Consider the following 20951-nt stretch of genomic DNA (forward strand, 5'->3'; position numbering starts at 1 on the left):
CTGAGGTTGAGGTAGGGGCTGCTACTGCTGTTGAATGGCGGCCAGAGTCTGACCAATGGCTTGAATTGTCTGAGTCTGCATTAGGAACATCTGCTCGATGGTCATTGGGGGCGGTGGTGGCAGCTGCTGTTGGGGTGCCTCATCTTGCGGTGCTGCCTGCTCCTGCTGAGCACGTCTTCCTCCTCTGTGCCTGTTGTCTGACATCTGTAGAATGCAATCATACATCAGAACTGATCTTGCAACCTACAGCATAAGAAAAGAGTATAGAATCCTCCCACAACACTGAATAGATGAACATCTTCACTAACTTCCAACACAGGCAAGCACAACTTCTCAGATAAAGAGGAAAGTAGAACGAAAGAGCTTCCCAACTAGATAACTAATTTTATTAACATTTAACAAGTAAACCAAAGTGCAGGGGGATACCCACACTCCGGCGACAGTCATTACAAAGATCCAAATCCAACATAGTTCATCATGGCAAACATAAAAGGCACAAGATAATCAAACTACCTTGTCTAACTAAGACTAACTAAGAGTAAGACTAATGCTAAGACTATAACTTCTTTATATATTTTTTCATTAATTACAAGGTACGATGCTGACGATCTATGGTTCTAAATTTATGTTGGTCCTGCAGTCGGGATTACTATAAGCATGGTGTCCACGCCGAGGTGAGCGGTACGGGTGCTGAGTCCCAACGGGAGCGAGGGAGCCATCCTCCAGGTGACGATGCTCCGCACACTCAGCCCACAACTGGGCAATCTCAGCACGAGCCCTACTCAGCTCGTCTAATGCATGGTCCAGCTCTATGTTTAGCACGGTGGCTAGGTTGACTGTGCTGCTCAACTTAGGATTGTCCTCACCGACAGGTGAGACAACCACGCCTCCTGTGCTGCCAGATGGACGGCGGGGGTAATACCTCAGGTTGAGACCATCGGCTACCCCGCCGAGCACTGAACAGTAGTGCGAAAGCGCACGCCATGCGGCATCTTGCATGGCCGCCTCAGCTGAGTCCCACTCAGAAATAGAGTAGTGTTCTGAGCAGATCTCCGCACCCCTGAGACTGTTCTCCAGACGGCGCACCAAGCAGGTCGCCTCCCAGCGGTCCGGGTAAACCCCGCGACTATGCTGGAAGACAACACAGCGATACTCGATAGACCAGGTACACCGGTCAAGTGCATGGCGTAGCAAGGTGTCGACCGCATCATGAAAGTGACACCCGCGAGCGGCGTCGCGAGTGATGGGTCGAGCAACCCATCCTTCCGGCTCCTGGTTGGTTGAAAGGTCGATGTTGTGGCTCGAGCTGCTGTCGCCACCTCTATCGTCTTGGTCTCCTCCAGCAGCTACTCCAGCAGCTGGGGCGCTCAATGGTGGTGCAGGGGGCGCCTCCAGTGGGAGCACAGGGGAGCAGCTCCTCACAGACTCTATCTCTTGCTGAATCGAGAAAGAAGAGCCTTGCTGCTCCAGCTCCTGTCATCGACGCTCCTGCTCCTCGTGCATGCGGTGGTGCAGCCTCTCCAAGTGGCTAGACTGACCAGTCACTGGACGGCGAAGCGGACGCTCAATGAGACGAGAAGGCAAGAAAGGAATGACAGACTTCCGTGCAGTGTGTCTAAGACGAGCCATCTACAAAAGACACCATAAGCACAAGAGTGAGAACAGAACTAATATGACCAGCAAGTAAACCATAAATAAATAAGGAATTAGAATAAAACAAAATTTTCAGCAAGGTATAATATATGTAGTAGAACATAGGTTTGGTCGGTATGACCAACTTTTGAAGAGATATCAAAGTCAAGGTGATGATAGGGGTCTATAATCCTTAGAACGACCATTCTACTCTAGGTTAGCGGTCCAACAGTCAGCACGGCTTTGATACCACCTATGTCACACCCGGTTTTAGAAGGCAAACCGAATGCGAACCATGTACGTGCCAGGATCAGCAATTCACGTACACAGCAGTTACATAACTGGACATCATCACACATTGCTCAAATAATGACATAAAAGAAGGTATAATAGTCGATTACATCATGATGTCTGGAACATCCACATAGTCTTTAACAATTATCAAAGTGCGGAAAAGAAACATAGATACACACGGCCTACACAGGCAGCCAACTGGGGGTTTGCCGCTAACCCACGCCTAGAACTCATCGTACTCTTGGAACTCCAGGAAGTCCTCCTCCACGACTTCATCTTCACCTGAGCAGTGGTTGCAATGCGGACAACCAAGGGGGTTTGGTGTGTAAAGCAAGGGTGAGTACACATCAACATACTCAGCAATATGTCCTGTTTGGCTGTAGTGGACTAGCTTTATGTGGAGTTTAGTCAAGCAGTTGCTTTTAGTTGGTCAGGTTATTATTACTAGTAGAAAGCCAAGTTTTAGCATTAACCCAAGTTGTTAACCCAATGTATCATTTCCAAACGGAAAGAATACCACTTATCATCACCATAGTCATAACCAAAACCTTCATCCTCATCACCACCTGTAAACCATACATCTCTGATTAAGTATCTCTAATCAATGGAGCTCCCTTGGCCGCTCATAACCGCGAGCACGGCTGATATATGAGTTTCATAACACTCTACAGAGGTTGCGCACTTTACCCACAAGTCGTGATTCCCTCTTGCCTCGGGCCGATCAAACCCTTAAACACTACTAAGGTGAATAGGCAGGGTCTCACTATGTAGCCTCTACAAAGATTCCTTGGGGCTGTACGTAGTCGCCCGTTAGGTTTCCTAAATGCACCACACTCCTCCCCAAGGGGCGAACCAACCTTGGCAGAGCGAGCCGCATACACCGAGCCCCATTAACGGCATGACGGCGAAGCGAACTACACCCCAGTTCCTCTAATTACTAAGCTAAGGGCGTCCCACTCCACCCTCATGGTTGCACTGTTTTCCCGGGCGGTCATCCAACGAACCAGTCCTTACGGAGAGGCACTCGAGAAACAGCTCGAGCCCCCTTAAGAGTGTGTTTGGTTTGAGGAATAAAGTGATCCATCTTCTTCTCACTCCTCACATTTTTATTTGGTTTGTGGAATAGAATGGGTTGATCCATCACTACCTCATTCCTCATAAGCTAACAATTAGTATATACATGAGGGGTGGGTTGATTCCACCAAAATTGATGGAATGCACTTATGATGCATCATCTCATGAAGTATAGAGTGACTCCACAAACCAAACACATCATAAATGTCACAGTACCATCATCATAATCAAAAGGGAAAACAGCATATCATAGATAATCTCATCATGTTCATTGATTAATGTGAAGCACTAGCATATAGCTAAACTAAAATAACCCAACCAAAATAGGTAAGCAAGGACAAGATAAACAAAAGCTAGTCAATCCTTAGGTATAAATTGTATAAATGCGGGGAGTGAATTATAAGAATGAGTAGGACATAGATGGGTCAAGGGACACTTGCCTTCACTAACCAGCGGCTGCTCAGGGTCTTCACCTGCAATTCCTTCAGACTCCACCAACTAACTGTTATCTATATGAGTTCAAACATACATTCCACACATTTAATACAAAAGAACAGTACACCATACTATAGAATGTAATAAATAAACAGACGTTTGACGCAGGGCTCACACCTACGACTAAGCGAGAAAGGGAAAGTAACGGTCGAGGCTACGACCGACGAGCGATCACGTCACACGATTATAAATTAAAATACTCGTCTAAACAGAATGGTATTAATTTAGCCATCACATTAAGCATAGGGAAAAGTCATGTTCCATGTTTAATCATTATGAACAGATCAAGGTAATTTAAAAGAATTGTTGCACGGCGAAACGCGCGACACAACACTTAAATTGAATTAAGAAATAAACGACTCATCGCGCGATGGAGCGTGCAACGAGACACTTGCATTAATTTTAAAGAAACGTTAAGCGTCGCGCGACGAAACGCACAACGGCATACGTCATCTGAACTGAATTTTAAAATGAAACGTCGCACGACTGGACGTGCGACGCCACACATTAAATAATCTGAAATTAAGACGAATTGTCGCGCGACGAAGCACGCGACACAGCTCATTACTGAAGATGAATTTGAAATGAATCGTCGCGCGACGAAGTGCGCGACGCGGCTCATAAATAAGGGTAAAACTAAATATGAATCATCGCGCGGCGAAGCGCGCGACGCAGCACATCGACTAAAATAAAATTAGAAATGGATTAAACTGAAAGTTGAACGTCGCGCAACTATGGTAATTTAGTTTAGTCGTGAGGCCGCCGCTGCACGTGCCGGGGCACGCGGAGCCACGCTGGGGCACGCGCAGGGGCTACCGGGGCGCGCAGGCGTGCGGGGCCCACCAGGGAGCGCGCGGGGCCCGCCAGGGGGCACAGCCGCCGGGGACGCGGCCGAGGAGGGCGCGCGGGATGCGGCGAGGGCGCGGGGGGGTGCAGCCGGGAGGGTGTGGGGCGCGACCAGGGGAGGCGCGGGGCGCGGCCAGGGGAGGCGCGGGGGGGCATGGCCGGGAGGGGCGCGGGACGCGGCCGGGAGGGCGCGGGACGCGGCCGGGAGGGCGCGGGACGCGGCCGGGAGGGCGCGGGACGCGGCCGGGAGGGCGCGTGGTCAGGAGGGCGTGCGGCCAGGGGAGGCGTCGTGAGGGGTAAGGGAGAGGAGGAAGAAGGGGAAGGGGAGAGAGAGGGAGGGAGAGGGGAGCTCACCTCGGGGTCCAAATCCGGCGGTCACCGTCTCTAAAACCTAGGGCACCACGGGGAGAGAGAGAGGTGGAGGAGAGGAGGTTGCTGCGCGGGAAAATCAAATGAGAGACAGGGAGAGAAAGGAGGGGGCGCACGCATGGGGAGGGGCAGGCGCCGGGGGCGCGCGGGCCGGAGCAGGCTGGGCCGGGCTGGGTCGCGTCGCGGGGCAAAAACCCACGACACGCACAACCACCGATCGGAATCCGATTCGCGAAACGAGACGGAGCAACACACGCAATTAAACACAACATCAGACAAGAAAAATGCCTCGGCATGATGCAACACTCATGACAACTTAGGTTTTGTTTACACGTAATACGGACACCATTCGCTATACTGCTTTGAAATTGGGAAGAAGGGGCGAAACGAGAAGAGAAAAGAGAGTAACGCCTGAATTTGGTGAGTAAAAAGAAGAAAAAATTCTACCCCCAAATTCAGGGCGTTACATAGTCCCATAGAACCAACAACGCATAGAGACTTGGGAACCCCTTCCTCTCTCGTCCGCTTCAAACCCCTACTACGAGCATTGAGTATCAAGGTGTCGGTAGTGCAAACCACCGAAGACTGAAAGTAGGGACGTTCTGCCCTGACAAGTATAAATCTTGCACCCACTGAGCACACCATCCGAATCCAGAACGCGCATACACAAATTTACTCGTCGAAGCTGGTTCAAAACACCGATAAGCAGCACCAAGTAAGAACATATATCCACTTGTGGAGTAATTCTCGAGAGCGTGATATATCTAGTTGGTATCATAATAACCCTCCAATACCCTTCGGTACCCGGTGTAGTGAATATATGCCATAAATCAGTTGTTTTAGATAGCGCAAAAACCCTTTCCAGGCCATTGTCAATGATCATCTCCTAGGTTTGAAATATACCGGTTGAGTTTGCTCGCAGCAAACGAGATGTCAAGCCCTTAATTGGCACTGCATCGACCAAGATGGCTACCTTAATTGGCACAATATCTACCGTTGGGTATATCTCTTCTTTCCTTTGGATTTAAATCGAGTTTCTCCGTATTAATTATTAATTATATTTATGCTCATTGTGCTACATTCGCATATGCTGCTTTCTGTTGTCACCAACTCTGTAATATATTTTTCCTGGATTAATCTACTGTTAAAAATGCCTGAGATGTGTTTGGTTCTAGGGACTAACCATGTCAAATCGGATATACGAATGTCAATTACAAGTGTTATTAAAAAATTAATACATAAATGACGAGCCAAATTTATTAAGCTTAATTAATTTATTAATTAGCAAATGTTTACTGTAGCATCACGAAAGCGAATCATGAAACAATTAGATTTAATAGATTTATCTTATCGTTTAGTCATCATCTATATATATATATATATATATATATATATATATATATATATATATATATATATATATATATATATAATTAGTTTTCTAATTGAATTATATTTAATACTTTTAACTACCATCAAACATCTTCCGAGGTGACAGGCCAGGTTTAGTTAGTGGAACCACTGTATATATAGCTAGACATGGACGTACGCGCGTATTTCGCAATGCACGGTGGTCGTCGGTTTGGACAGCTAGCCCTGATACGATTCGGTGAGTGCGGTGTGCCGTGTGCTGCACGTATCGTGTTCTGGTCAGCTGATTCACGCGGCACGTACGCGGTGTATGCATGTACGCTTCAACAGTTCCACTTGCTTCCACCACAGACCACCGTTGACGGCCGCCTTGCTTTTGACACGGCCGGCACGCGGTGATGGACTAATTATAGTGGTAGGGTATATACCATGTGTTTATAAAGAGGTTAGCTCCATCGATCTTCTTATTACATTGCGGCTTATTACATATGCATATGTAGCTAGAATACATGCATGCCAAGAAATAAACACTGCAAGACAATAGAAGAAACCATATATACGTATATACAATTATACATATGCATAGGATTAATTTACTGCAATTCATTCTGCAAACGATGGTGATGCCTTCTCATAGTCATCCACCCAGAAGAACTCACTGGGGGCACCTTCTGCTACTACTTGCAGCCATCTTCATGCTTGATTTCGACCTCCCTACGGTGAGTCTATACTTAATAATTTCCTCTACTTTCATTAGAAAATAGTAATTGCATATATACAGCACCTGACGAGTTGCTAGCTCGTCTTGGCTCGGATCGATTTGTTTTAATTTTTTCACGAGTTGAGCTGGCATCCTAGTTCGGTTCGTTAACACGCCAGCTCAGTTTATTAACGAGTTAGCTCACGAGCTATCACATTTCAGCAAAACAAAAATATATGCATATCTTTTACATAACAATCGATAACCATAATATATGTATGTATGGTGTCTATATATGGTCTATAAGTTAAACTGATGATTGATGAACTCTGTCTATATGTTAAATTGGTCTATACAAATATAAGTGTGGGTTAAACTAATGAACATGTGTGTGAATAGTGAATTGATGAGTGTTGAGTTGTGTTAATTTGATGTGCATTGATGTGGTATGTAAAACTACGAGTATAATTAATATTTTCTATTGTTAAATTAGTTTAAAATTAACTAGAAATTGATAATTATATACATATTGTTTTTTCTGCTCCGTCTCACAAGCTAAATGAGCCGAGCCGAGCTTGTTAGCTTAACGAGCCAGCTCGAGCTCAAACTAATCGAGCCGAGCTAGCTCGATATCCAACTCTAGTTGGCGCCGCCCGGTCCTATGGTTTATGCAGCAGACTAAATAGATGCATATGCTTTCCTCGCAAATTCACTATCAAATAGTAACCGCACATCTTACAATATAATGCATATTTTATTTCATAATTTTGTATATTGATCTGTAATTGCAGTAACATAGGGGACCTTGATTTCAGATACCAGGCATTCTTTTCGTCTTAGACTGTCTCCAATAGAGTGCGTAAAATATAGAACACGAAACTGTAGACGATACTGTTTGTAGATAGAAGTTTAAAATAAAGTATAAGATAGGGGATAAAATACGAGACCAGTTAGAGATAGACTTATCTAACATTTTTTTAGGCCCGTGCTCCTCCAATTCGGGCTAGTGCATATGCTTTCCTCGCAAATTCACTATGAAAAACAGTATATAGTGCATATTTTATTCAATAATTTTGTATTTTGATCTGTTATGGCAGTAACTTAGGACATATTTGTTTCAGCTTAGAGATTATATAATCTAGATTATAATCTAAATTATATAATCCAGATTATAATTTAGATATATTATAATCTATATGTAGTTGTTTGGTAGTATAGATTATACAAATGTAGATTATTCACAAAGACAACAATACCCTTATTGTTTATTTGAGATGAGAAAAGAATGATGGCATATATTATAATTTCTACTTACATTACCATGGGTAGTGGGTCTTTTGCCAAAATAATCTCAAATAAGCTAGTCTTGAGAACATTATGAGATTCTCATAATCTGGAGTTTAGATTATATAATCTGAACTCATAATCTATGTGTTTGTTTAATTATTAGATTATTTGTGCTAAATTATATAATCTGGAGAGATTATAATCTAAAATAAACAGGGCCTTAAAGAAATCTTGATTTTGAATGCCGAGCATTCTTGCTATCTAAAATCGTTATCCTCCGGTACATCCAGATTTTATATAGTGAGCATTCCTGCCACCATCTACTAAGAGACCCAGCTATTCTTTTTTGCAGCCCAAGGTTAGTACAATTTTTCCTCCTCCGGTACATGGTGGGCCCCCATAAAATGTGATCTGCACATGCATGCTACAGGCCTACAGCAACGCCATTCTTAGTATATACTAGTTGAGTTAAAAAAGAACGTGTTTTCAATAAGAAAATCAATCTCAAAAGTTATACTAAATGTATACATATAAAAAAACTATTAATATTTATATATAATAAGCATCGTTTGCTGTAAGTCATTGTCAAACCCGGATTTAAGGGCAAACTCGGATGCGTCTCAAATGTATGTTAGGATTAAGTGTCACACATGATGACTCATAGGTACAGAAATCAATGTCATATCTTTATTATATACTAGCCAGTTGCTCGTACTTTGATACAGTTTTTATATATCATGTAAACAGGTATTGAGATATTTATTCAAATATAATTATTGTTTATTTCTAAATAATAAGGTACGTGTGGTCTACTGGCTAGCCCTAAATTTCTGGAGTAGGGGGTGTGGGTGAGTGCTCGCTCTGTATTATTTTTTATATAATTATTGTTTTTCTAAACACTGTGGTGCGGGTGGGGTTGGGTGCTGGACAAGCATAGGTGAGAGAGCGTTGCGCGGGCCCTGGGCATGGGGTGGTAGAACTAGTCAGGGCGTGTGGGGTGGGCCTAGAGTATCAGGTGGAGGGTAAAGCCATATAGCACCAAGTGCCCAGTTCTTAATAGAGTAGTATAGAATAGAAGTTCTGTACAAAATAGCTAAGTAAATACATCATATGCCGACAACGATCCTCCGCAAGCATAGTTGAATGGGACGAGACGACGACCTAGACCTCTCCGAACGCATCGTATCATCCTTCATGTTTCTCCAGCGGTACCTGTTCTTAATCTGGTGTGATTATAGCAAGATTGAAGTCACATACATCCATCGCTCAGTAAGTGTGGCGAATAATGTGCATGAGCTCACTTACGGTGTGAGCTCATGTGTAGTGTAGGGGTTACCAAAGAAAATGGTTAAGACTGAGAATTGCTTTTAAAGAAGTTGGTCAAAAAAATTAGCGATTACTAAGTATAGGTATATACCAACCCAATTAAAAAATTGATCATAATTAATAATAAATCTCACAATGCAATACAAATGACAGGTTAAGTTTAATTCCATAAATTACTCGTGTGGTGGTCCGAGCCGCTCATGATCGTGAGCACGACTAATATACCAGTTTTACACTCTGAAAAGTTTGCACATCTTTATCTATAAGTCACGTAAAAGTTCAGAGAACTTTGTACCTAACCACGCCTGTGCCAGCTAGCACAGTACCACACTACCGAGGTGTGGTGGCATAGGGACGCTATGAGTCCTTTGCAAAGTTCCACTAGCATGAGAAAACCCGCTACAGTTTTAGGACGAAGGAAGCATAGGCCTTTTCCACGGTATATAACCCCACCGCAGTAATTATAGCCAGCACTATACTCTGCAGCGACACCTAGCCGCTTGCCGCTCACTAGCTTTCATAATTAATTGGCCAAGAATAGAGCCATATAGTCCTCGTGGTTACACTGTTGTCTCATGTGGTCGCTCTATGTTCCAATTAAACAATATGATCTTATCATGTATCATAATAAAGCGAATAGTAATAACTAATAAGGGAACATGAGCATGAATCATAAGTAGCATTAACAAAAAACCAGGTAGAGCAATAGCAAGACTACCCAATAATTCATTTGTATGCAAGGTGTGGGGTAAACAAAACTAGGTAACTTATTAGGTCCCATCAAGTTAACCTAAGCATGTCACGGTGATTATCATGAACATTATTAGGTAAAAAATGTGATCAAGGACACAACTTTCCTTATATTTGTGATAACCTTGTTGTCTAGATGATGTCCCAAAAGTTGGGCTTCAGATTCCTTGACACCTCGCCTCTACTCGTAGAAATACATACAATCAAACAAATAATGGATATGGTAACATTACACCAAAGCAAAAAAAACAAATCACACAATAATCTTCTACGTGTCACTAGAAGATCGTAGGTTCGAGAACTACTAAGATCGGAGTTATGGTTAAAAAGATATAGTTTTCTGAAGTTTTAGATGTTTAAACAAAACTATATTCTATGTTGATTAATATAAATCATGTGAGAAAGATAATCTAAAGAAATGATTAATTCAACTTTAATCTAAATTATAACTTAATTAGAGATCATCTTTTAATCTAGAGAGACGATTAGGGATAAGCCGGCGGCCGAAAATAAGAGTCGAAACCTCCTCGAGAAGGTGACAGCATTGGAGAAGGAGAAGGAGGACCTCGGTTGCCAACTTACTGATGAAAAAGAGAACACATAGAACGCCCGCATGGAGGCTCAGGATGCCCGCAGGCATGCTGCTAACTTGTAGCTAGAGCTGAAGAATATGCGTGGGCACCGCGAGAGGATAGAGTCTTCCACCCGTGCTGGGGTTGAACGGGCGCACACGCTTTTCGTGGATGCGTACCGTGACCTTGGCGAGCAAACTGCCCCTTTTGACAAATCGGGGGAGGAGGTGGGGACCCGCTTTCTAGGGTGGCTGCAAGATGAGCTAGAGTCGCTCCCGTCCATTGTGACGGGTCTCATGTCCTATGCGTCTCTTATCACTTGCGAAGGGGCTGCGAATGATTTGTCTCGAGAGGTATGTAGGCATTTCGAGGTCTTTGACCAAGCGAACGAGGACTTCGATCGTGGTGTGTTCTAGATTGAAGATGACGTGTTGAAGCGCTCTGTTGGGGCGCTTTTTGATAGGATGTGGGGCCCTCACGGCCGCGGCATCGACCGAGAGAGGTCAGACCGAGCGCTGGCACAGGTATGTTATGGTTTGGAGAGGGGTGTTGTGTGTGTTCGTTGTTTTGAAACATTGTTGTGCTATCTTCGCAGGCGATGAATGAAGAAGATGTGGAGGACCTCGCCGGCCTTGACAGTTCGGTGACCCGGAGTGATGCTTCGGCGGAGGCGGGAGCCGAAGAGTGAACCATGCTCCAAGGAGGTGTCACTAAGGGTCCTACGACAACAGATGCTTTGGCGTAGGTTGAGAGAGTGTAATAGGGAATAGACTGATAGTGTTCGTTTTGTGTGATACTGAAGATCGGTTGCTGCGCAGGTTCCGGCGTCTGGGCCTGCGCAAGCAAACCCTGATGATGACATGAATGATGATATTTTGATGGATGGAAATGTGGTGTCTCTTAGTAGTAACGCGTCTGGGAATCTGATGCTGGGTCGTGGTCTTCGGAGGGTGGAAAGTTATGGAGCCTTTTTTCTTGGATAGATGACGAATCCTCGGAGGATGATTTAGATTTTTTTGCGGCGTTGGATTTAGCTGCAGCGGAGTCTCCATTGAGGGTCGCTCCCCCGTGAAGCGTCGATGACTTCGGATGGTGCACTCCAGGTGACCCGCGGGGGCAAAAAAGATGGGGGTATCGAAACAAAACGTCAGTGAGTCTTCGCAAGGTGTTAGAAGGCATCGTCGAATGGGTATGGAGAGGTCACATCTTTGGATCAGAACACAGCTTGATCAGGGGCCTATCGTGACTTGCTGGCGCCGACATCCGGGTCGTGTATGGGGGAAGGGATCTGCGGGACCTTTTTGATGGGGAAGAGTTGAGGTTGATGCTGTTTAATTTCCGATAAGCTGGTCTTATCCCGAAAGAAGAACCAATGTAATGATGAGTGTTGCCATCGCTGTTCTTTGGCGACGATGAGCGAAAATGCTGCCCTCGCCCCCCTTCGCCAAAGGACGGCGATGGGGACATCTATGAGGGGTGGATATCTTGTGTATAGTGTACATCATGTAGTTGTAACATAATGTGTTTCATTTGTGTTTTGCGCTGAATTGCACTTGGTGGTGTCTTCATGCGCTTTATATTGATCTGTTGGTAATCTTTTGTGACGACTTCGCTTGCTGCGCCTAGTGTGAATCCAGCTGCACCCTTAGGCAACTTTTGCATGGATAGAAATATGTGTGTTGTAGATGACTTCGCGCTCTTTTGGTGCTATTGCGCACTTGTTGTGCTTATCCGGCTGCACCCTTAGGTGGCTTTTGCTTGGATAAAAATGTACGTCTTATAGACGACTTCGCACCCTGTGGGTGTTGTTACGCACTTGTTGTGCTTATCTAGCTGCACCCTTAGGCGGCTTTTGCTCGGATAAAAATGTGTGTCTTATAGACGACTTCACACCCTGTGCGTGTTGTTACGCACTTGTTGTGCTTATCCGGCTGCACCCTTAGGCGGCTTTTGCCTAGACTTTGCTTGTCGCACGTAATGGCTGCCGAGGCTTGCCGTTGCGGTGACTGTTTGGCGTCGAATACCGAAAACTGACTCTGCTGTCTTTTTCGACATCCGCGGTCGTGGTGCCGCTTTCATTTTTTGGGGGGATTTTTGCGGTGATTTATTACATGGCTCCGTCTAGTTAAAAACCTCACCCCCTACGAGGAAGAGAGTGTGGGCCCAACTAAAATAGTGTCTGCACAAATTACAAAGGCGCGAAAGCCTTGGGACTAGACGAAGAATTTTCTTAAGTTGTCTACATTCCATGGGTGCTTTAGGTCTTCGTCGGATGGTGATGTGAGTCTGTAGGCGTTGGGGGACGTTTTTGTCTTGACGATGAATGGCCCTTCCCATTTGGGCTCGAGTTTGCCCCGAGATTCTGTTCTAGTGGTTCTGATGAGGACTAGTTCTCCTTCCTCGAACTCTTTGGGGATGACAGTGTTGTCATGCCATGCCTTCGTCTGCGCTTGGTATTTGTTCAGTGCTTCTAGGGCAAGAACTCGATCTCTATCGATAGGGTCCTTGGAGTTGACTCATCGACATCAAGAGTAGTTGTGGAGCTTGCTCGTGGAGATCCATGCTTCAATTCTTGTGGCGTCATTGCTTCGGATCCGTACATCAAGCGGAAAGGTGTGAAATCGGTAACTCTAGATTCTGTTGTGTTTAGCACCCATATGACTTCGGGAAGCTGGTCTGCACATTTGCCTTTCTTGCCTTCGAGTAGCCTTTTCTTGATGGTGCTGAAAATCTTGCTATTGGCACGTTCAACTACTCCGTTGGATTTTGGATGGTAGACAGATGTGAACACGACCTTCGTGCCGATAGAGTTGCAAAATTCCTGGAAATCTTGGTTGTCGAACTGTTTTCCATTGTCGACTGTTAGCTCTGATGGGACTCCGAACTGATAAACAATGTTCTGCCAGAAGAATTTTTGTGCTATCTTGGACGTTCTTGTCGATGCGGCTCTGGCCTCAATCCACTTGGTGAAGTATTCAACGGCAATGAAGGTGAATTTTAGGTTGCCTTGTGCGGTGGGCAGTGGCCCGATGATGTCTAGTCCCCAACGTTGTAGTGTTCAGGTATGTGGAATGCGCTTTGTGAGCTGTGAAGGGTCGCCCGTTTGAGGCAAGAATTTCTGGCATGCTTCGCACGAACGGGTCACCCGGTTGGCTGTGCACACAATTGTCGGCCAATAGAAACCTTGGCATATGACTTTGGCAGACAGGGCCCTTGGTCCTGAATGTGATCCGCATATACCCCTATGGACTTCGTGGAGAAGTTCTATGCCTTCGGCTTCAGTTATGCATTTCAACATGGGTTGGCTTATCCCCTTCTTATAGAGATGTCTGTTGACTATAGTGAAGTCTCTGCTTCTATGTTTTAATCTTTTGGCTTCGCTTTGGTCGGAGGAATGGTAGTGGCCTTAGAGATAAGGGTGATTGGTGCCCACCAGTTTTCGGCCATTATCAGATTGACTATCCGGTGCCCGTCAGCATCTTGTGTTATTTGCAGACCCTCGGGGTTTCTTACGGCTAGTGTGCTGACTATATGAAAAAATACATCGGATGGCAAGGGTTTGCCTGTCGCTGCTGCTTTGGCTAGTGTGTCGGCTTCTTCGATCTTGTTCCACTCAATATGTTGTCATGTGAAACCTTTGAATTGTTTTTCTAGGCTTCGAATAGAAGCAAGATACTGCGTTAGTAATGGCTCTTTGGTGGAGTAGTCTTTTTCGATCTGGCCAGTGACGACCTTGGAGCCAGTTTTGATAATGCAGGTGCTCACTCTGAGGGCTCGCAGTTTGCGAAGTCCTAAGATGACTGCTTCGTATTCAGCGATGTTGTTTGTGCACCTTCTGATTCTAGTGCAAAGCGGAGATGTGCAACATATCTGTATTTGAGTCCTGCGGGTGATGTGATGATTGCTGCAACGCTGGTGCCTGCATGACACCATGCCCCATCATAGTGGATGGTCCAGAGGGTTTCTGCACGACATTGCGGTGGTTCCAAAGGCCCTGTCCAGTCTATGATGAAATCGGCCAAAACATATGATTTAATTGTTGTTGTGGGCTCGAAGGTGATGTTGTAACCGGAGAGTTTTGCTGCCCATTTGGCTATTCTGGCGGATGCCTCCGGATTCCTGAGCAACTCTCCAAGACCCCGATCGGAAGTGACTAGTACTTCGTGTGTCTCGAAATAGTGTCTCAGCTTGCGTGAAGCCATGATGACTGTGTATGCTATTTTTTCTAGCTCTATCATGTTGCACTTGGAGCTTGTAAGTACTTCAGAGACAAAATATACTGGGCATTGGTGAGTCTTGCCCTCTCTGGTCTTCTCTTGGACCAAGGCTGCGCTGACCATGCTGGGTGAAGCTGCGATGTAGAGTAGCAGGGGTAGCCCTGGGTCTGGACTTGTTAATGTTGCAATGTCAGACAGATATTGCTTCAGAGACTCGAAGGCGGCAGCTTGTCCTGGGCCCCAAGTGAAGTCCTTTGCACCGCGTAACGTTTTGAGGAAAGGAAGGCTTCGCTCGGTGGATCGCGAGATAAATCTATTCAGTGCAGCCAATCTTCCTGTTAGTCTTTGGATGTCTTTTGTGGATTGTGGTTGTGTCATGTCCATGATAGCCTAAATTTTGCTCAGATTGGCTTCAATTCCTCTGTGCGTTACGAGGTAACCGAGTATTTTGCCTTGGCGTACACCAAAGATGCATTTTTCTGGATTCAGCCGGAGTCGGGCTTCACGCATGTTGGTGAATGTTTCTGCAAGGTCTTAAAGGTGGTCATCTTTGTTTTTGCTCACAGTGACTATGTCGTCAACATATGTGAAGACGTTGCGGCCCATCTGGTCCTCAAGAATTTTTTTTGGTGAGTCGGGAGAAGGTTGAGCCGGCGTTCTTGAGCCCTTCAGGCATCCGCACGAAACAGTACATGCCGAAGAGTGTGATGAAACTTGTGCTAGCCTTGTCCTCTTCTTTCATGTAGATTTGATGATAACCTGAGAAGCAATCTAGGAGAGACATGACTTTGCAGCCAGCTGTGGACTATGTTCGATGATGGTGCGTGTAACACCCTAGGTGTTACTGTACGTAAACATCGAATATGGACGTAAGTACGGGATATTAATAAGAATAACAGTCTCTCTGTCTTAATCTGTTTCGTCTGTCGTGAGTTCGACATCATTTTTATCTTTATCTATCCGGGCTCTTCCTAAATTTTCGTGATGTTCGAAACATAGTTGTTCCGAAGATTAGCGAGTCTGGTTATTATTTAATATTCATTGCTTGCGCAAATACGATTTTGGAAATTTAGTCCAGTCTTCCGATTTCCTCTCAAACAGATTAAGTAGAACTCGACGACTAAAATGTTCGGGGCAAAATAATCTAAATCGTGCATTGTCCGAGAGAAATCGTGCGCCAGGTTATGATCCGATTTATTCTCCAGCACACTCTGTAAAATAGTAAAATTAACTGTGTTTAGATAACGGATAAAGTTTCTCGAATTTCAAAATTAGCCAAACATTATTCCAATATTAGATCCGATATCCAGTTCATTTAGACCTCGCACAGATCCAAATCTTCAGATATAAGTAACTGGTAAAAATTCATTTGAACTCTAGAGTGTTCGCTAAATTAAATTCTATGCGAATTTTTTATCTAGTATTGTCCGTATCCATCTCATTTATGTCTCTTTTTAACGTTAATCTCAGAATTGTGGATCTCTTTATCGCTTGAGTAAAAAGAAAGAAAATATCTCTTATTATTCCACCGTTCTCTCTCTCAGTCTCTCACTGATATTTCCTTGGCCGCACTCCCTCTGATTTTTCCAATCCGTCGCCAGCTCCTTATCCTTATCCGCCGTGGGATTTTTTTTGGCCGTCGCCCCAGCCTGTCTTCCACCTCCATCTCTCCCTCGTGGCCATGGTGAGCTCCCCTGCGACGCGCCTCCACGTCACAGGCCAGCTCGGCCTCCTCCCTAGCACCGTCCCATTTCCTCCCTGCACCGGATCCCCTTTCCCCTGCGTGCCGGACTTTCCTCCACTCCTCCATCCATGGCTCTCTGCTGCTTTTACTCCCTCCCCTGTTCGCCCATGGAAGTCGCGCCCTTGCCAAGCTCCCTCCGCGCCGTGGTGCTCCAGCTCGGCCTGCTTCCCAGCTCGCTCGGCCGAAGCGCCCTGCTCGCCCTCCTGCGTCGCGCCCTGGCCCCTTCTCTGCGCGCTCCTCCAAGCCGGCGTCCTCTGCACGCCATGGCCGCCGCGCCCCGGGTCGCATGCTCCACCGTGCCGAGCTCCCTAGCGCTTGCCCTGCCCTCTGCCATGGACGTCGTCGGCCTTGACTCCCTCTGGCTGCGGCATCCGTCTTGCTCCCTGCTCCGACCAATCCGCCTAGGTTCGACCATGGCACGCCGCGGCCGTGTGGAAATGTGGCGGATCGAGGAAAGCCTTCGTGTTCTCCCTGCTCTGCGATGCCGAGGTCCCTCCCTTGGTTGTGCTCAGCTCCAGCTCCGTGCCTTGTCCCTGGTTGCGCGCGTGCTCGCCAGTCTTTCCTGTGCGCGCTCCACCTCGTCCATGGCGTCGCGGCCTTCTTGCCCGCCAGCACGCCCTCTCGGTTCGCTCGGCCTCAATCTCCATCGCGCCGCGCTCCTCCCCCTGTCCCTGCTACACTGTCGGCAACTCCCTGTTTCCCCTCAATCTCCATCGCGCCGCGCTCCTCCCCCTGTCCCTGCTACACTGTCGGCAACTCCCTGTTTCCCTGGTGTCGCGCGCGCTCTTGGTCCTTGCGAGTCCACCTTGGTCCGCCAGCGACACCCGTGTCGGCTCTGTAATGCTTGTACGCGTCTGTCCACGTCGCTGGCAGCTCGGTCTCTACGTGTGTCTTCCTCGACATCTCGACACCGGAACTCCATCATGTCTGTATGTGTGTGGAAGAATGGAGTCGATGGAGAAGAAAGCGAAGCCCGTGTGGTTCTTGCGTTCATCTGGTGTGGAATTGGAGCTATGGTTGAAGAAGAAAATGAAGTCCGAAAGCGACGCTTGTCATGAACCTCGTCGTCGACCCACGTTGTATCCACGACGTGCTCGTCGACTCCGATGATCTGTTTTCCAATTGCGTGCTGCCTACGTCGATTTTCAGAACTCCTTGTCGTGCTCGACCCTATTGTCGTCGTTCCGTGCGTCATCAAGAAATTCCAAGAGTCAGGTGAAGACGAAGCTAATAGTGTGATGTTCACAAGTGCTCGACGCAAGGGCCGAACCGGAATCCTTGCCGTGTTCACGTATAGCGCGTCAGATTTAGTTATGGGTAAGCTGATTCATATTTTGTTAGCTTAATTATTGGATTGATGAATGGATGCGTCTAGTATTATTGAATTAGTTCGATGAATGCGATGTGATTATTTTCATGATTTTGGAGTGGTCGCGTTGGGTGCTATTGTTAGGTTTGAGATGTTAATTATGTGACATATGGTAAATCAGTGAATGAAGTTTAAATTTAGCATTTTTAAAATGTCTAAACAATAATATTATTAGTATTACTTATGACGAATTATAATTGTTTGATAAAATTAATTGTATGCTATATATGATAGCTTGGAGTGGTATGTAATTTAATCCGGTCGTGTGGTCTAGAAAGTGATGTGCTTTTATTCTTGTTCTAGATTTAAATCTCTTAGACCACTGAGTTTAGAATTATTATGTTTTTAGCGTTGAACTTTAACTTAGACACGTAGAGTTTACACATAATTATCATTTCTTAATGATTGAGCTAGATCGGGTAAAGCTAGAGGAACATGATTGTTATATCTAGTGGTATAGTAATATCTAGCATTGTTTGAGTATTGTAATGCCTCGTCACTAAATAATTAATCCTCTTCGGTGTAGCAATAATTTGTCGTGTGCTATTCTTGTTTGTATTCATTCATGTGCATTATGCATCTCATTAGGTGCGCTAGTTGAGCATGTGATACGGAATACAAGCCAAGTCGACCCCAAGATGACGTAACGGGTGGACTACTCCGCATAGTGAAGCTGATGGACGAACCTAAAGATGGATAACCTGATCAAGTGCCAGGACAAAGGATGGTCGTCAAGTGATCAACGTCTAACAAACACTAATGTAGTGTTTATTCTAGGCAAGCCCCGGTGCATTATCCCTTTCCTTGTGTTTTAAAATCTTTATCACCTTGTTTGATGCATTAGGTGATAGGAGTTGTGTGCTAAACAGTTGATGCATTTCCTTCTTTGAAAAATTGATTACCCTTCCTTGATACCCTTTTATGAAAAGGATTTTTATGATGCTTAGCCTTGCTTTAGTAAAACAAAATGTTTTGTTTTAAAACAAAAGGTGATGCTTCACGGTGGATGGGAATTTTTACAAAGAAAAACTTGTGATGATGGATCCATCAGGGCCTTGATGGGTTCAACATCTGAAAAGATGTACCTCTGCCAGGTACCAAACTTTGGGTTTAAAATAATAAAGCTGAGACCGGGTAGGTGACTTGCATGAGAAGGGAGTCTCGGTGTAGTGTCCCCGTCTGAGTCACTTAAGGACCGTGCTGACCGAGGACTCTTTAACTGGTCACATGCCTTGTCTTGGGTAAGCTCTGCCTCGAGCAGACCAATACCAGAAAGGCCAACACACAATGGGAGTGGAGAGATGGCGAGAGTAGCATGTACCCTCCATGGCAAGAGGCTGGACGGTGGTGTATCTATGCTCTCGGTTGGCGTGAACCCGGTCTGGTCTTGAGAAACCCGGTGGCGAGTTGACATATGCAAGGGTTAAGTGCTACATATGTTGTGTGATTGGAGATCCTCAGTTGAGTATTAATCGATTTGGATCGTCGTTACTTCTCGGATATGAAGACTTGGTCACTGACTTACACGTAGCAATCCAGTGAACTGAAGCGATGATAAAAAGATGGCTAGTATAGGCCAAGTGCTTGAACAAGGATAGAAAGAATTGTAGATGCAGGTAACTTTACTTAACTTGACAAGTAAAAATGGATTTTAAGGATCCACTCATAGTAAGCTTTTCTGCAAACAGAGTCTTTTATTCTTGATAAGCTTTACCTTGATTCCCATAAGCCAGCATATCCTTGAGAGTCTTTTTCCTTAGACGGGTAAGACTTGCAAAAGTACACTTCGTACTCGGGGTTTTCGAACCCATGTTGTTGCATGTACTAGAATTGTGTTGTTGTGGATCGTGTTAAGCGCCGGTGGTCACGGCCTTCTTATAAGTCTAAGTACCTCTCCTATACTTCTTATTGAGGATTGTCACTGAGCTAGCATATATTTCGAACTTACAAACAATTTATAACATTTCAAAATTTATTTCTTTGAATCACTTTGAAACCACTCCGATAAACATAATGTAGATTTGTTATAACTTGTAACCTTTTGTAATAAAGAAATTCCTCTGCAAAATGTTGGTATGTGATTTGTGTTTACTTAATTTTGCGATCCTGGTTGTAAGTGGTTTACCTGGGGTCCTCAGGGCACTCGGACAGATCCTGCTAAGTTGTTAGGTGGACATGCATAGCCGTCTGAGGTCTTTGAGACAAGGTCAGGTGCATGTGGGCCTAATAACTTGGGAGGTTCTGCCACAGTGCGGCTGACCCCAACTAGGTCTAAAGCAGACCAGGCGAAGACATCCTTGTTGTGGTTGAGACAGGAGAGAAGTCTTGCTTCTTCGTTTGGTGAAAGGTCTTCGTTGATTAAGACAGTTTGCTTGGGAGTTGCGAGGTCAAGGGGGATGTCTTAGTTCCCTCGCTACTCTGCAGTTGTGCGTTGACTTTTTTATGTTTAGTTGGGTGAGGACTGCTGTTGTCTTCGCATTCTGTTGTTGGGCAATGAACATTGCGCTGTCCTGGGATAAAGTCTCTTTCTATGTTTCTTGCTGCTTGTTGGTCTCCACATTACCCATTGAGGGCCTGGTATTTTCATGCACATATAGAGTTTGTGTATTGCTGCCTCAAACTTATTGATGGATCCCGCCCCATTATAGTGTTGTAAGGGTAGACCATGTCGACGATGTCGAAGGTGACTTGTTTACTTCGCGCATTGGGCGCCACGCCGAATGACAACGGTAATTCTATTTTGCCGATGGGAAAGGTGCCTTTGCCTCCGAAACCATATAGAGTATTATTGAAAGTCGCCTAGAGGGGGGGTGAATAGGGCGAATCTGAAATTTATAAACTTAAGCACAACTACAAGCCGGGTTAGCGTTAGAATTAAATGCAAGTCCGAGAGAGAGGGCGAAAA

The 20951-nt window shown here is 45.4% G+C and overlaps 1 protein-coding gene and 1 long non-coding RNA gene across 3 annotated transcripts; both read left to right on the forward strand.

Annotated features, from left to right (window-relative positions):
* The first annotated feature begins 6520 nt into the window (after positions 1 to 6520).
* On the forward strand, positions 6521 to 12182 carry LOC109943463 (uncharacterized). Its single transcript, XR_002266250.2, has 3 exons — positions 6521 to 6800; positions 8421 to 11240; positions 11312 to 12182. It is a non-coding gene; the product is annotated as an uncharacterized lncRNA (long non-coding RNA).
* Positions 12183 to 16488: 4306 nt separating this feature from the next.
* Positions 16489 to 20114, forward strand: LOC100381689 (uncharacterized). 2 transcript variants are annotated; one of them, XR_552398.4, is made up of 2 exons: positions 16489 to 17994; positions 18635 to 20114. XR_552398.4 is itself a non-coding variant. In NM_001174501.1 (1 exon), the coding sequence occupies exon 1, from the start codon at positions 16746 to 16748 to the stop codon at positions 17733 to 17735; it is 990 nt and encodes a 329-aa protein (NP_001167972.1). In that variant the 5' UTR covers positions 16585 to 16745; the 3' UTR covers positions 17736 to 18093. The 2 variants fall into 2 exon arrangements, 1 of the variants encoding a protein (NP_001167972.1); NM_001174501.1 differs by lacking the exon at positions 18635 to 20114 and having other exon boundaries at positions 16585 to 18093.
* Positions 20115 to 20951: the final 837 nt, after the last annotated feature.

The sequence above is a fragment of the Zea mays genome, chromosome 1 (assembly GCF_902167145.1).
Source record: "Zea mays cultivar B73 chromosome 1, Zm-B73-REFERENCE-NAM-5.0, whole genome shotgun sequence".
NCBI lineage: Eukaryota > Viridiplantae > Streptophyta > Magnoliopsida > Poales > Poaceae > Zea > Zea mays.

Coding starts and splice junctions, on each gene's coding strand:
- LOC100381689 (NM_001174501.1), top strand. CDS start 16,746: ATGGCTCTCTGCTGCTTTTACTCCCTCCCCTGTTCGCCCATGGAAGTC.